General features: G+C 34.8%; 1 protein-coding gene across 1 annotated transcript in view; it reads right to left on the reverse strand.

The window, feature by feature from the left end:
- Positions 1 to 15,007, reverse strand: part of NAALADL2 (N-acetylated alpha-linked acidic dipeptidase like 2) — a 669,400-nt gene that overhangs the window by 526,364 nt on the left and 128,029 nt on the right. The window contains exon 3 of the mRNA XM_029938743.1: positions 3,331 to 3,604. Within this exon, the coding sequence (XP_029794603.1) occupies positions 3,331 to 3,604 (274 nt within the window). The remainder of the gene's footprint in view (positions 1 to 3,330; positions 3,605 to 15,007) is intronic.

Below are 15,007 nucleotides of genomic sequence, written 5' to 3' on the forward strand. Positions count from 1 at the left end.
ACACTGAGGCTTAGAGAACTAAAGTGACTGACCCACAGTTGTTCAGCTAGAGAGGAAGATGCTACTGTGGGCTCTCTGAGGAATGGGGTAGTGATAAATGTGTTGATGACCATTTATCTTATGCACAGTTAATGAGGTGTTGAAAATAAGTTTCTCCATAAAATTGCATTTTTTGTTTTTATGTCCAGACACAAAATAATACTTGACAGAAAGAAAATTCCCAAATCCATAAACCATATTAAAATGAAAACAAATCCTCTTTTCAAAAATATAAACACAGTAGACTCCAATCTTACCAATCTATATTAAATATTAATTGTTTCCTTTGCTTTTCTGCAGCTATGTGGGTTTCACAAAGGACAAAAGAAATAATTGCACAGGGATTACATAAAGCCATATATTCTATTTATAAAACTGACTAGACATTGTCAGCATTCACTACCAATGTCTTTAACAGTATGATGATATTATAGTTGATATTTATCTTTTAATAAAAATATAAATCACTGTTTATTCCCTGAAGCTAACCTCACTCATGCTAAATTATTTATGTATCCATTTTAATATGTATTTTGCATCTGACAGGACAACTCTCCTTAGGACCCCTTTACTGACCCACCTGTCATTATGATGGGGTAAACAATGTCACCTTTCTCGTGCACAATGAATTACAAAGAAGTTGCAAAGTACACCATCCATCATGCTGGCGCTAAGTAGGCTTTCGAGGTAGATCTGAGATATCACAAACGCTGTTTAGACTGTTACCAGAAAGCAAAAATTGGAAGCTTATACAAAACGGTCATATGATGAATGGACATGACAGCTCTTCAAAGAAAAGGGGCATTCCTCTTCTACAAATAACCTTGTCAAAGCAAAAGTAGTGGGGAGCTTTGCTGGCACTCAGACTAGAATAATTTAAGAAGTTGTTAATGGCTCAGCCTGTTAGAAATTCATGCAAACCGGGTGTACTCAAAATCAAAAAGTAGGTATGCTGGAATCATCAGCAACAACCTCTCAAGCTTGATTTTAATTAGGGAATAGTCTGAAGAGATACAGAAAATCACCCACATCCTATTAATTAGAATATGTGAGTTTCAATAATACACTTGTTAAAACATGTCTATAAAATATATGCAAATATTCTATATGCATATAAAAGAGTCACCTAGAAACTGCTTTGCATTTGAAAATCATAATGCTAATATAGTTTGAGTTTTTAAAAAATCAACATCAATAAATTTATTGATATAATATTTAAATTATTATGTACTTAGTATAATACATTTGAATTAATATAATTCTAAAAATAGTTATTGTTAGTGTCTTCATCTAATTTGCATGGTTAATTTCTTCAAATACAAGGTGTTTGTTTTGTCCATAATTGCATTTCAGTTTGTCTAACACTACTCCCTTTTATTTAGGCCTTATTTCATACGTAGAGTATATTTCTACATGATAGCTAAGTTTATTTTTCCCTTTTAATAGCTTCTTTAAATCTTTCTCAATACTTCTTTTTAAAAAAATGGTATTTTTATAGCATTTATAATGGAAATATTCCCAAAATGATGTATGTCTTCATGGGCATTTAAGCAGTTCCACGATTCTATAATAGACTTTGGTTTCTTTAATATGAAACAAGGAAAATTTAAACATTTATAACTGATAAGATAAATGTGAAGAACGCTCAGAGGTATGGCTACATGGGAATGTAAAAAATGGACCCAATGGGCACAGCAGATTATTAGAGGCGTATACTGAGGAAACAGAAACACAAGTTGTAATGTCATGGCTTTTCCACCTCACCTAAGTTAAAGAACAATAAATAAATTGAAATGCAAATAGATGAGGGTGACTCCACCCCAGCTTATTGGGTTTTTGTTGTTCTGTGTGTTGGACACCTTTTTTTTTTTTAAGGCAGGAGATGAATCAACTGGAATAAAGAGGAAGCTGGAAATGTGAGGGGCTGAAGAAGGTTTGAGAGTCTGGGAGAAACTATGTGAGGTAACTTAAGAATCCTGATTTGAGACCAGAGCTTCTGAACAAACATAAGAGTGCCGGCAGGCCTCCCTCTCTGCACTAACACACAGTAAGTTTCCATCATTGTCGCTCAGAAACAGTATATAGTAATCAAATAAAATGACCTGGGTTGTACACTAGAAATACTGCAGAAATTATATTATATTAACTTTTAATTAACGATAAGGCTCTCCAAGGTGGTGGTTATATGTGGTCCTTCTGCTAAAATTCAGAGAATGACATAACAGATCACAATGTAGGACCACTAGTAAATGCACTCTGCCTACCCTCCTCAAAGAAAGGAAAAAAAGAAAACCAGACAAGAATATATTTGTAAAGTAGCTTCAAATGATTTAAAATTTTAATATATTAATCAGAGTTAACAAGGTAAATTCTTAAAAATCTGTGCTAATGATTAATAACAATCAGAAATATAGTATTCTTTCCTTTGTTTTAAATGAGGCAATCTAAAATTTTGTAAAAGAAATAAAATGTGCTTATAAAAATGGTATTTTTTACATGGAGATAGAAAATTTACCTACATAAAAGAGACATAACCAAATATATATTGTATCTAGCTGATATATGGTCCTCACAATGGGCTAGGCTCTGTCCTCTAAGATTTATATATATTAGCTAATTTAATTTTCACAACCTTATAAATGTGCAACTATTATTATCTCCATTACAGAGACGAGGGAACTCAGCCCTAGCTGGGTAAGTCACCACAGGAACTGAGATTTGAAACTAGTCCATGTGACCCTAGAAGCTAAGCACCTCACCCATGGCCAAAGAACTGGCTAAGCCAGAAAAAGTAAAGCGATAATCCCCATCTGGCTCCTTATCTCCTGTGCTCTCCATTAAAAAAGCAGAAGTGCTGTACCTCAAATCTTGAATCTGTGAATAATCACATCGATTTTCCACTTCATGTCTTGTGTGTGCACCAATCTCAAACACAACTGCCTTCACCTCTGTTCTTTCTGTCCGTATATCAGTCCATTAATATCTGCCTCTTCAAAAACCAAAGAATAAAATGAACTTGTCCTACACCAACTAAACAAAATGTGAATGACTCAGTCACCCATTCAACACTTTTGAATTAAATTCTTCTAACATGTTTTCACTTTCAAAATAAGACAAGAAGAAGGTCAGGCAATCCAAATCTTCCTTCCCCTTCCCTGGCACCCCCACACTGAGAACATTTTAATGGTTACTTTTTTAGGTTGCATCTTGCCAGTTAGTTCAATTTAGATGAAAGCTGTTGTTTTCTAATTCCATTTCAGTATAAATGACAGAGACAAATGGTCATATTACCTCGAGAGCTCCTTTGGCAGAATAGGCTGCATATGAGTAAAGCAGATCTTGGCTGCTGTGTGTTCTGGCTTCTTCGCTGCAAGGCTGGCCATTAGGATGAAAGCACTGGCCACTGCTGCTCAGAGTCACGGAGCTGGCAGAGGGGCCTGGCAGATTAAGCAGCACAGAGTAATTTACAAACTGTACATCTTCTAGGCCCAGAGAAGTCCAGTGAGTCTTAATCTTCTTTGAAATTTCTGTGTCATCTTCACTTTTATACAGTTGTACCAAATTTCTGAAAGAAATTTAAAAAGCACACTCTAAAACAAAGGGAAAAATATTCTCTTGAGTTATGACCATTTAATATATGAGCAGCTATTAATAGATGAGGGATATGAAAGATGAACAGGACGGGACACTATACAAGAAACTCACAGTTTGGTAAAGGTGATGAGCTTGCAGAGAAATTACACTAAATCAAAGCAGAATGGATTAAGTTCGTAAATTAAGGACTAATAAAGCACTATGGGATTGCAAGGAAGAGACTGATTAATGCCAACTAGTTCTTTTATTAGTTCTGTTCTTTCTGTGGGCATCAACATATAATCCATTTAAAACTCAGTTCCAAAATGAGGAGTCGTGCTGGTGAAGACAGTTTTGTATTGCAATTAATACGATTCAATATATAGAATGATTACATGATTAATATACAGCTATTGCTATTTAAAATGATCTGGAGAATGTTGGGGTTATTACTGAGGATGAGGAGATTACACGCAATGCTTGGCTAGCTAAAGTGTAACAAGGAGATTTCTGGTGGGCTGAAGTTAAGCTTGGGAGGGGCTTGGATCTCTTGGAATGTGGGAGGCCTGTGTAACCACCCAGACTGGGGACTGGTCCTGGGTGGGCTATCCCAGACATTTCTGTAGTCCTAGGGGAACTCCGTTATCTATACATTGTATACAAAGTTTAGCAAAACAATAGGACACATAGATCCTTGCTGTAGATCTCTGATTTGATTATTCTCTGGTGGATTGTCAGCATTGTTTTTGCATGCCTGAAATGTTGACCCCCTCTTTACACAATGAATCAACTGAGATTTGTGATTGGACTGACACTACAATAAATGAGAATAAGCTTGAGGCAAACAGGGTCTTCCTCTGTGAATCCTGACGCCAGGCCTCTGCTCTTTCTTAGCAAAGGTAATCTTTCAAGGGTTGGCTCAGTTTGCTAGCCATTCCCAGCAAGAGAGAACACTTTTGATACAAATTACATAATACTTTGAGCACAATGATATGCAATAAAATTGGTACATCATGCTGAAACCAACTACAGATTATCAAATCAATATGAAATTAATTTTTGCATATACTTGCTATAGTCTATATATTTATTCCTTATCTATTCTGTATTCCAATGAAACTATTTTTCCTTATGATATCTTAAAAGCCAGACAATTTATGTAAATGTAGACACATACTCACGCACACATGCACGTACACACACACACACACCAGCAGAACTTAGAACAAAATCAGAAATGGGAAATTTAAAAATAATAATACAATAAAGTTTTGTTTGGGACTGAGATACAAAGGGACCACTTTACTTTTTGACAAAAATATATCTTCTTATAAGAATTTTACTGCTATCCAAAACATTACCTAAAGGGATATTACTTAAAACTGTTTTTATTTTTTCCCTACACATTATTTTTCTCACATATATTTGATTTATCTAGGACTCTACTAATTCAATAACCCCCAAATGGAAGACATCTGGAAAAGAAATAAAAAACATGCATATCAGGAAAAATATATATATAATATAGAAAAGCATTACTGGAGACATAAAAGTAAGTCTGCTGACATAGCTAAAAGATGGTCTATTCAAGAAGATGCAATAATAAATAATTTCCCAATTGTTTTCTAAGGTTATTTCTATTTTTTCTTAATATGATGTTTGACTAATTATAAATGCCATGTAAATTTTATGAAAGAGTTGATTGAAAGAATTTCACTTTTTATTCTGAGTAATACTGGTCGGCCTTCTGGTGTGTGTGTGTGTGTGTGTGTGTGTGTGTGTGTGCATGCGTGCGTGCTTGGCAGGAGCAGCTTTTTGTATAATTGGCAAATTAAATTCTATATATTTAAAGTGTACTGTATGATTCAATATGCATGTTCTTTATGAAATTATCACAAATTACCACATCCATCATCTCAATATTTACCTTTATGTGTGGGTGTTTGTGTTGTATGTTGAAATTTAAAAAAAAGTTTTATGTTTATTTATTTTTGAGAGAGAAAGAAGGAGAAGGGGGGCAGAGAGATGGGGGGACTTGATCTGAAGCAGGCTCTGCACTGGCAGCAGAAAGCCCAAGGTGGGGCTCAAACTCACAAACCACAAGACTATGACCTGAGCCAAAGTAAGACACTCAACCAACTGAGCCACCCAGGCAGGCCTTTGTGTTGAAATATTTAGGATCTCCTCTCTTAGCAAATTTGAAGTACATAATGCAGTATTATTATTAATACTCACCATGCTGTAGAGTAGATCATCAGAAATTATGCATCTTATAACTAACTGAAAGCTTGTATCCCCTTGAGTAAGATGTCTTCCTTTCCCTCAATCCAGGTCCCTGGCAACTATGACTATACTCTCCCTGTGAGTTGGCTTTTTAGATTACACACATGAGTGATATGACTCAGTGTCTGCTTTTCTTAGTCTCTTATTGCACTTATTCTCTGAAATACCTCTGTTGTCACAAACAGCATTATCTCATTTTTTAAGGTTGAATAATATTCTATTGCACACTGATCCCACGTTTTCTTTCTACATTCATCCATACATGAGCACTGAGGTTATTTTCGTACTTTGGCTATCATAAATAATGCTGCAATGAACATGAATGCAAATATCTCTTCTAGATACTTATATAATTTCCTTTGGATATATACCCAGAAGTGAATTACTGGGTCCTATGGCAGTTCTAATTTTAATAAGGAACTTCCATACTGTTTTCCATAATGTCTGTACCAGTTTACATTCTCACCAACATTGTACATAGGTTATATTTTCTTCACATCCTCACCAGCATGTTTTTTTTTAAATTTTTAATAACAGACATCCTAACAGGGGTATGGTGGTATCTCCTTGTGGTTTTGCTTTGTATTCCCTGATCATTAATGAAGTTAAGCAACTTTCTGGGATCTGTTGGTCATTTGTATATTTTTTTTGGAGAAAGGTCTATTCAGATCTTTTGTCTACTTTTAAATTGGACTATTTATAATTTTTTGCTACTGCATTGTATAAATTTCTGTCATTCACTTTATTTTTGAGAGAGAGAGAGAGAGTGAGCAAGCAGGGGAGGAGCAGAGAGAGAGGAAGGGGAGCCCTAGGCTCTGAGCTGTCAGCACAGAGCCTGACATGGGGCTTGAACTCATGAACTATGAGATCATGACCTGAGCCAAAGTTGGACACTTATCTGACCGAACCACCCAGGTGCCCCCAGTGTCATTCACTTTATATCACAAATAGGTAAGGCTACTGGGTAGATAGCTCTACCAAGAGCTAGACTGAGGTTCAGCCAAGTCCTATACCACAAGAGAAGGCAAAACTTAATTACTAGTCAGGATCTGTGATGGGGATAAATAAAATATGAACCCCTTATCAAATATATGTTGTGTAAATATTTTCGCTCCTTCCACAGGCTCTTCTCATTTTGTTGTTTCCTTTGCTGTGTAGAAGCTTTTTAGCTTGAGGTAGTCTCACTTGTTCATTTTTGCTTTGTTGCTTGTGCTTTTGTTGTCGTATCAAAAAAAATTGCAAGGACCGACATCAAGAAATATACCTTTTGTTTTCTTCTAGGAGTACTGCAGTTTCATTTTTAGATTTAAGATTTTAATCTGTTTCAAATTAATTTTTGTGAATAGTGAGATATAGGGGTTCAATTTAATTCTTTTGCATCTGAATTCCACTTTTTCAACATTGTTTATTGAAGAAATTATTCTTTCCCTATTGTGTAACCTGGCTCCTTTGTCAAAAATTAATTGATCACATACGTATGGATTTATTTGTGGGGATGCTATTCTCTTGCATTGATCTATTTTTGGCCATTCTATCTCTTACATCTGTCATTTTTTTTAAAAGTTTATTTATTTTTGAGAGAGAGTGTATGTGAGCACACGGGAGTGGGGTAGGGGTGAACAGAGGGAGAAAGAGCATCCCAGGCAGGCTCTGCACGGTCAATGTGGAGCCGGTCATGGGACTCGAACTCACAAACAGTGAGATCGTGACCTGAATCAAAATCAAGAGTCAGATGCTTTAACCGATGAAGCCAACCAGGTGCCCCTTGGCTATTTTTGCTTAAAAAGATCACTTTTTTAATGATCAGCTTTTATGCCATAATATTTTGATTACTATAGTTTTAAATTAAAAAATGTGATGCGCTCAGATTTGTTCTTTTTCAAGATAGTTTTGGCTACTCAGGGGCTTTTGTGCTTCAGTATAAGTTTCAGGGTTGTTCTTTTTCTGTGGAAAATGACATTGGAATTTTGATAGGGATTGCAAAGGATCTGTAGATTACTTTGGGTAGTATGTTCATTTTAACAATATTAATCCTTCTAATCTAAGAACATGAGATATCCTTCCATTTTATTTGTTTCTTTTTTCCCATTTTTTTCACCAATGTCTTATGGTTTTCAATATATGTCTTTTTACTTCATTGATTTAATTTATCCCTATTATTTTATTATTTTAGTGCTATTATCAATAATATTGTTTTAATTTCTTTTTTATGTAGTTTTTCACTACCGTGTAGAAATGCAACTAACTGATTTTTATACTGATTTTGTATCCTGCAACTTAAACTGAATTTATTAGTTCTAACAGTTCATTGTGGAAGCTTTTAGGTTTTCTGTATAAATAATCATGTCATCTGTAAACACAATTTTACTTCTTTCTTTCCAATATAAATAAGTTATGTATGTATGTATGCATGCCTGATTGTTCTGACTAGGACTTCCAGCAATGTATTAAATAGAAGTGGAGAAATTGAGAATCTTTGTCTTGTTCCTAATTTTAGAGGAAAGGCTTTTAGCTCTTCATTGTTAAGTATAATGTTAGCTGTGGTCTTGCCTTTATTATGTTGACGTATTCCTTACATACATAATGTAATGAAAGTGTGTATAATGAAAGGATGTTTGAATTTTGTCCTATTTTGTTTTCTGCATCTTTTGAGATGATCAAAAGATCTATATCTTTCATTCTGTTTATATGATGTACCAAATTTATTGATTTGCATGTTTTCAGCCATCCCTGAATCTCAAGATAAATCCCACTTGATCGTGGTCTATGATCCTTTAAACATACTGTTGAATTCTGTTTGCTAGTATCTTGTGTGAGGATTTTAATATGTAGGTTCATTAGGGTATTAGCCTATAATTTTCTTTTCTTATAGTATTCTTGTCTACCTTTGATATGATTTGCCCTCAGATACTGAGTTTCAACTTTTTGGGAGAGTTTGAGAAGGTCTAGCATTAACTTGTCTTTAAATGTCTGAAAGTATTCACCAGCAAATCCATCTGATACTGAGGTCTTCTTGGTTTGGAGGTTTTTTGATAACTGATTCAATCTTCTTTCTACTTATGTATCAATTCAGATTTTCTATTTTTTCATGATTCAGTTTGGGTTGGTTGTGTATTTCTAAGAATTTATCCATTTCTTTTAGATTGTACAATTTGTTGGCATATGATTGCCCATAGTAGCCTCTTATGTTTCTTAGTATTTCTGTGGTTTCAGTAAATGTCTCTACTTTTATTTCTAACTTTGAGTTTTTTCCCTTTTGTGTTATTTAGTCTAGCTAAAGGTTTGTCAATTTTACCTTAAAAAAGAAAGAAAGATCTTAGTTTCATTGATCTTTTTATTATTTTCCTAGTGTCCATTTCACTTATTTCTGCTCTGATCTTTATTTCCTTCCTTCTGCTAACCCTGAGATTGGTTGGTTCTTCTTTTCCTAATTTCTTGGGGTATAAAGATAGGTTGTTCATTTGAAATCTTTCCCCCCACCTTAATGTAGACATTTATCTCTAAAAACTTCGTCTTAGAACTGTTTTAGAGGGGCACCTGGGTGGCTCAGTCAGTTAAGCATCTGACTTCAGCTCAGGTCATGATCTCATGGTTTGTGAATTCAAGCCCCATGTTGAGCTCTGTGCTGACAGCTCAGAGTCTGGAGCCTGCTTCCGATTTTATGTCTTCTCCTCTCTCTGACCCTTTCATGCTCATGCTCTGTCTCTGTCTCTTAATAATAGGTAAATGTTAAAAAAATGTTTTAAAGGAACTGTTTTTGTTACATCCCATAAATTTTGGTAATTCTGTTTCCATTTTTGCTTATCTCAGGATATTTATGTTTTATTTCCTTATTTTTCAAAGTTTATTTATTTAAAGAGAGAGAGACAGAGAGAGAATCCCAAGCAGGCTCGGCACTGCCAGCTCAAAGCCTGCCATGCGGCTCCATCTCACACATAGCGAGATTGTGACCTGAGCTGAAATCAAGAGTTGGACACTTAATCGACAGAGCCACCCAGGTGCCCCTTCATTTCGTTTTTGATTTCTTCCATGACACATTAGTTGTTCAGGAGTATGTTGTTTAATCTCTATTTTTTTTCATTTTCCATCTTTTTTATTTCCTGTTATTGAATTTTAGTTTCATAATATCATTGTGAGAAAAAACATCTGGTATGATTTCAAACTTCTTAGATTTGTTAAGACTTGTTTTATAGCCTAACATATAGTCTATCCTGGGGATGTTCTGTGTGTGCTTAAGAATGAGTATTCTGCTGCTGCTCGATGGAATGTTCAGTAAACATCTTTGAGATCCATTTGGTCTAAAGTTAGTTCACAGCCAGCATTTCCGTATTGATTTGCTTTCTGGATAAGATATCCATTATTTAAATAGGGGTATTAAAGTCTCCTATTACTATTGCATTGCTATGTATTTCTGTACTCAGGTATGTTAACATTTGCTTAATCCAATGCTGGGTGTATATATAATTGTTATATCCTCTTCATGAATTGAAACCCATCATATAGTGACCTTTGTCTATTTATATACACTTTTTGACATGTCTGTTTTGTCTAATATAAGATTGCACAGGTCCTCAGCGGTGGACACTGTGGGTGGAGGCAGTAGCAGTGAGAGCTGTTAGGGTCAGAACAAAGGCTTCTGGGAACTTCCTCTTTCTTTTTCTCCCATGGGGGATATTGTGGCCAAGGGTATGTCTCTTAGTGCCTGGTCAGCTTGCAGCACCCTTGCAGTGGTGGTGATATTGGTATCTGAGGCACAGACACTCCCAAAGCAATCACAAAGCCAGGATCTAGAGTGTAGACACATACAGCGGTGGTGGCTCCCCGGGTCCAGAGTTTTGGCAAGCGCCCCAGCAGTAGTGACTTCAGTGCCTGAGCTGCAGGAATATACAAAGTGACAGCTATATCCAGGTCTAAATTGTGGGAGCATGTAGACCAACTATGTATGGCTCTAGTGTCGAGGAATATACATGGTTGGGCCATGGTGGCAGCCCTGGTCCTATGCAGTATTAGCTCCTTTGTGGAGGAGGGGCAGAGGAGCATCTCCCTTTCTTAGAAATATGTGGCAGTGATAGCTTTTGGTTACCTCAGGGGTGAATGCTGCTGGTGTCTTCTGAGGATCAGGCCACTGAAGTCCGTACCAACAAACATTATGGGGTTTCCATTATGAAAGCTTTGGAAAGTCTGTGCCTGAGGTCCTCACGGGCAAAGACTGCTTGAGTCCTCCACAGAGCTGGCCACTGGGAACCACAGAGGAAAGGCCTCTACCTTTCTTCTTAGTTCCTAACCATTTCTGGATTTCTTGATGTCTCAGCTAAGCCAATCCCAATCCTTTCTCTGAAGTTATTCTCCATTTTGGCTCCATTGTGTTGCTATATGTTTTTAATTGGACTCTTGACCCTTCCCAAAGCTATTTTAATTCTTGGATAGCTAATTGTTACTTGTGGGGAGATGACCGTTGGTATATCGTACTCCGTCATCCACCTCTCTATCTCTCTATCCTGTTCCTTTGTTGCTTTATCTGATGTCTGTATCCTCATCTTCTTTCTTTATTGCTGTACTTTTCTCTGCACTACTTGGAGTAGGGCAGGTAAACGAACTGAGTTGAAACTTAATCAAGTTTAGGGATAAAGTTATTTATAAAGATGCCTCAATAACATTTTTTGTAATATAGTTAGAATTTCACAACACATTTTACTCATACACATTTGACTGTATATTAGTCAACATAAACCAAAAAAGAGAAATTTCAATAGTTGTTGTTGTTCTTCTTCTTCTTCTTCTACTCAGTTAACTGATGAGCATGAATTCATCCATGAGTATGTAAAATGTTTATTCTGCTATTTGTTTTGTTGGTCTCAATTCCAAAGTGCTTTATGGGATAAGCAACTCAAAAAACATTAAATTTTTCAGATGTATATGTAATATAAGGTGGCCTTGAAAAGCAAATCAAATACTTCTTTAGGGTGTCAACTGAAGAATTAGGAATTTGTCTCAATGCTGGAGAATTTCTAAATATTATTCAGTATTAAGCTAAAATTTTCAAGAGAAAATATCTACATTCTCTAATTCACTCTGAATTGAAAGAATATATACTTTTCATACTATAATTTCATTTTTTCATTATGAAAAAATTGAATATATAAAGAACATATAACATGTAAAGTATAAAGTATAATGAAGGAACAACCCAGGTTATGAGGTATAACATGTCTGATATTATTGAAGCACCTATGGTACTCTATTTATTGGTACCCCCCCAAAAATCTGATTTTTTTTCTTTTTGTTGCATCTCATTGCCTTCTTTGTATAATTTTAACATATATGTATATATATGACCTTAACTATTAAACCCTTATTTTTTGAATATCCCTTTTTATATAGTTGGTATCTTATTTATATATTTCCATTTTATCCAGATTTATTGAGTTATAATTGGTATAAACACTGTATAAATTTAAGGTGTACAACATATTAATTTGGTATACCTATTACTGCAAAATGATTACCACCATAGTGTTGGCTAACATTTCCACACAACTCATAACTATCATTTTGTTTTTGTAGTGAGAACATTTAACATCTAGTCTCTTAGCAGCATGGTGATTATAGTTAATATATATATTCTTTTGTGACTTTTTTTCTCACTTACTATTAGGTTTCTGAGATTCTCCCTGATTTATTTATACATTTCCTGAGATAAGTATTTTAAAATTGTTCCCAGTTTTCCACTATTATAAATGCAAGAAAGTTATTATGATACAAGGAAGAAAGGAAGATAAGAAATCATTAAGTGAACTATTTTCTTTTTAAAAGAAGAAAACAAATAGACAAAATTAGAAAATAACAACAGGCCCAGAAGAATCTTCAAAACAAAACAAACAAATGAACAAAAACTATGAGACATCTGCAGAGCTCGATAATGTAAATAAACTTTCCCATGAACACTTGGATTATAGGATTCTTCCCCTGTCCCCCAGCTTCTCTATCTGCCCTCTCCTTTTTGGATTCCCCCAAGGTTGACCTTTATGAACCTTTATCAAGCTTTCTGGTTTCTATCCCGTTTTAGGTTCAGTCAATGAGAAAGGCTTGAGAAGAGATTCCCCTTCTCCCCCCCCCCCCCCCCCCCCCCCTCCCCCCCCCCCCCCCCCCCGTCTTCTTCTACTAAAGGCACAGTAGAACAACCAGAAACAAAACAAAACAAAATAACTTTCTTGTTCATATTTCCCGATAGACGCAGAAATTTCTCTAGGCGAGGAAGGTATATACCAGTCTATCCTTAGTAAGAAGTGCTAAAAATGCTTTTAAAAGGGTTTTAATTGCATTCCTACCTGCTCTGCATGAAAGCTCTGTTTCCTCCATTCCTTACCAACACTTAATGCTGTCGTTTATTGTACTTCATTTTATAATCTGGCCAATGTGGTGAGTGTAAAATTGTATATCATTGTTTGTTTAACTCAAAAGGACCATTCTGGGGTTGCAGGGTATGCTATGTAGTTTTACAAAGCTCTATATACCACCATCGTTATTTAAGTGGTCCTGTTTTTAGACTATCACATTTCTGCTAACCAATGAGCATAACATTGTATCCCACTGTAGCTTTAATTTACATTTCCATAATAACTAGTGATGATCTGTCCATGTATCATTTAGCTATCTATGTTCCCTTTTCCTTGCTGTGACTGTGTATTTTGCCTATATTTATGGAAGTTTTTCTATATTTGGGATAATCCCTTTTGGGTCAGAGATGACATTTATGTTCTACTAGTTCTTGGCTTCTCTTTCATTTTTAATATCTTGTCTTATGATCACTAGAAGTTCGTAATTTCAATGTATATAATTTTAATATAACAATGGCTTGCACATTTTTTGATATGTTTAAGAAATCCTTCTTAAATCTAAGGTAATAAAATTAATCTCATTTTTTTCCCTAAAGTTTTAAGGAATTTGTTTTTAAACATTTCAATGTTTACCTGGAGTGTGTTTATGTGTATTGGGGGTGGCGTTTGAAGTGGGAATTCAGTATCACTTTCTTTCCATATGAATAACCATTCTAGTATCCTCTTCACCACCGTGCACTTCTGTCACTTATGAATTTCCATATATGTGTATGTCTGTCTGGGCTTCCCGATCAGTTTCATTAGTCTTTTTGATCCATCTCCATTACAATATGCTATTTTAATTATTTTTACTTCCTAATACATGTTAAAATTCCGAATGGCATGTCCTCCTATTTCTTCAAGAACATCTTCATTTTCTCTTCCAAATTAATAATGGAATGAGCTTATCAATTTCCTAATCAAGACTGTATCTGGAATTACCCTAAGACTAAAAAGATCAAGTTGAAGAGCAATGTCATCCTTATAATAACATGAAAATAAGTACTTAATATTTCCAATACCAGTTAATGGTAACATAATATGTTTTAAAATAAAAATATTTTTTCTGCATTATGCTTATAAAGAATTCTATTCTGTTCTTCTATCAAATCAGCCTGCTAAACTTCCTTATTAATTATACTTTCCTTGAGTTTTCTACATAAAAATATGTGATAAGCATATTGCTACTTCCTTTCTAGTCACTTATAGATGTTTTTCCTTTTTTTTTGTTACTATGCAGGTTAAAACCGTCAGAAAATATTTAATAAAATATTTAACAAGGCGTGATAGTAGTCATCTATTTCATATTCCAAATATCAGGTTAAAGATATTCCTACCATTCTTATTTTGATAAAAGATGTTTTACGAATCAGTATTAAATTTAATCATAAATTCTGATGCATTTATTAAGACTATCATATTATATCCTTTCCTTTAGTATGATGGATTACATTAATCAGTTTTTTAGCATTCAAACTTGCATTCCTAAGATTAGCTCACTTGGTAGAATGCATTATCAGCTTTGGCTATTATGCAATTTATTTTGCCAACATTTTATTTACAATTTTCATGTCTGTTTTTAGAAGTAAAGTTGGTAGACAGTGTTCCTTTCTGACATCATTTCTATCTGATTTTGGTTTGAAATTATACAAACCTTATAAAACAAGATAGAGTGTATTCCTTCTTGATCTGTTCTCTGGGAGAACTTGAACATGATTATAATTTTTGAAAGATAC

The sequence above is a fragment of the Suricata suricatta genome, chromosome 5 (assembly GCF_006229205.1).
Source record: "Suricata suricatta isolate VVHF042 chromosome 5, meerkat_22Aug2017_6uvM2_HiC, whole genome shotgun sequence".
In the NCBI taxonomy this organism is placed as follows: domain Eukaryota; kingdom Metazoa; phylum Chordata; class Mammalia; order Carnivora; family Herpestidae; genus Suricata; species Suricata suricatta.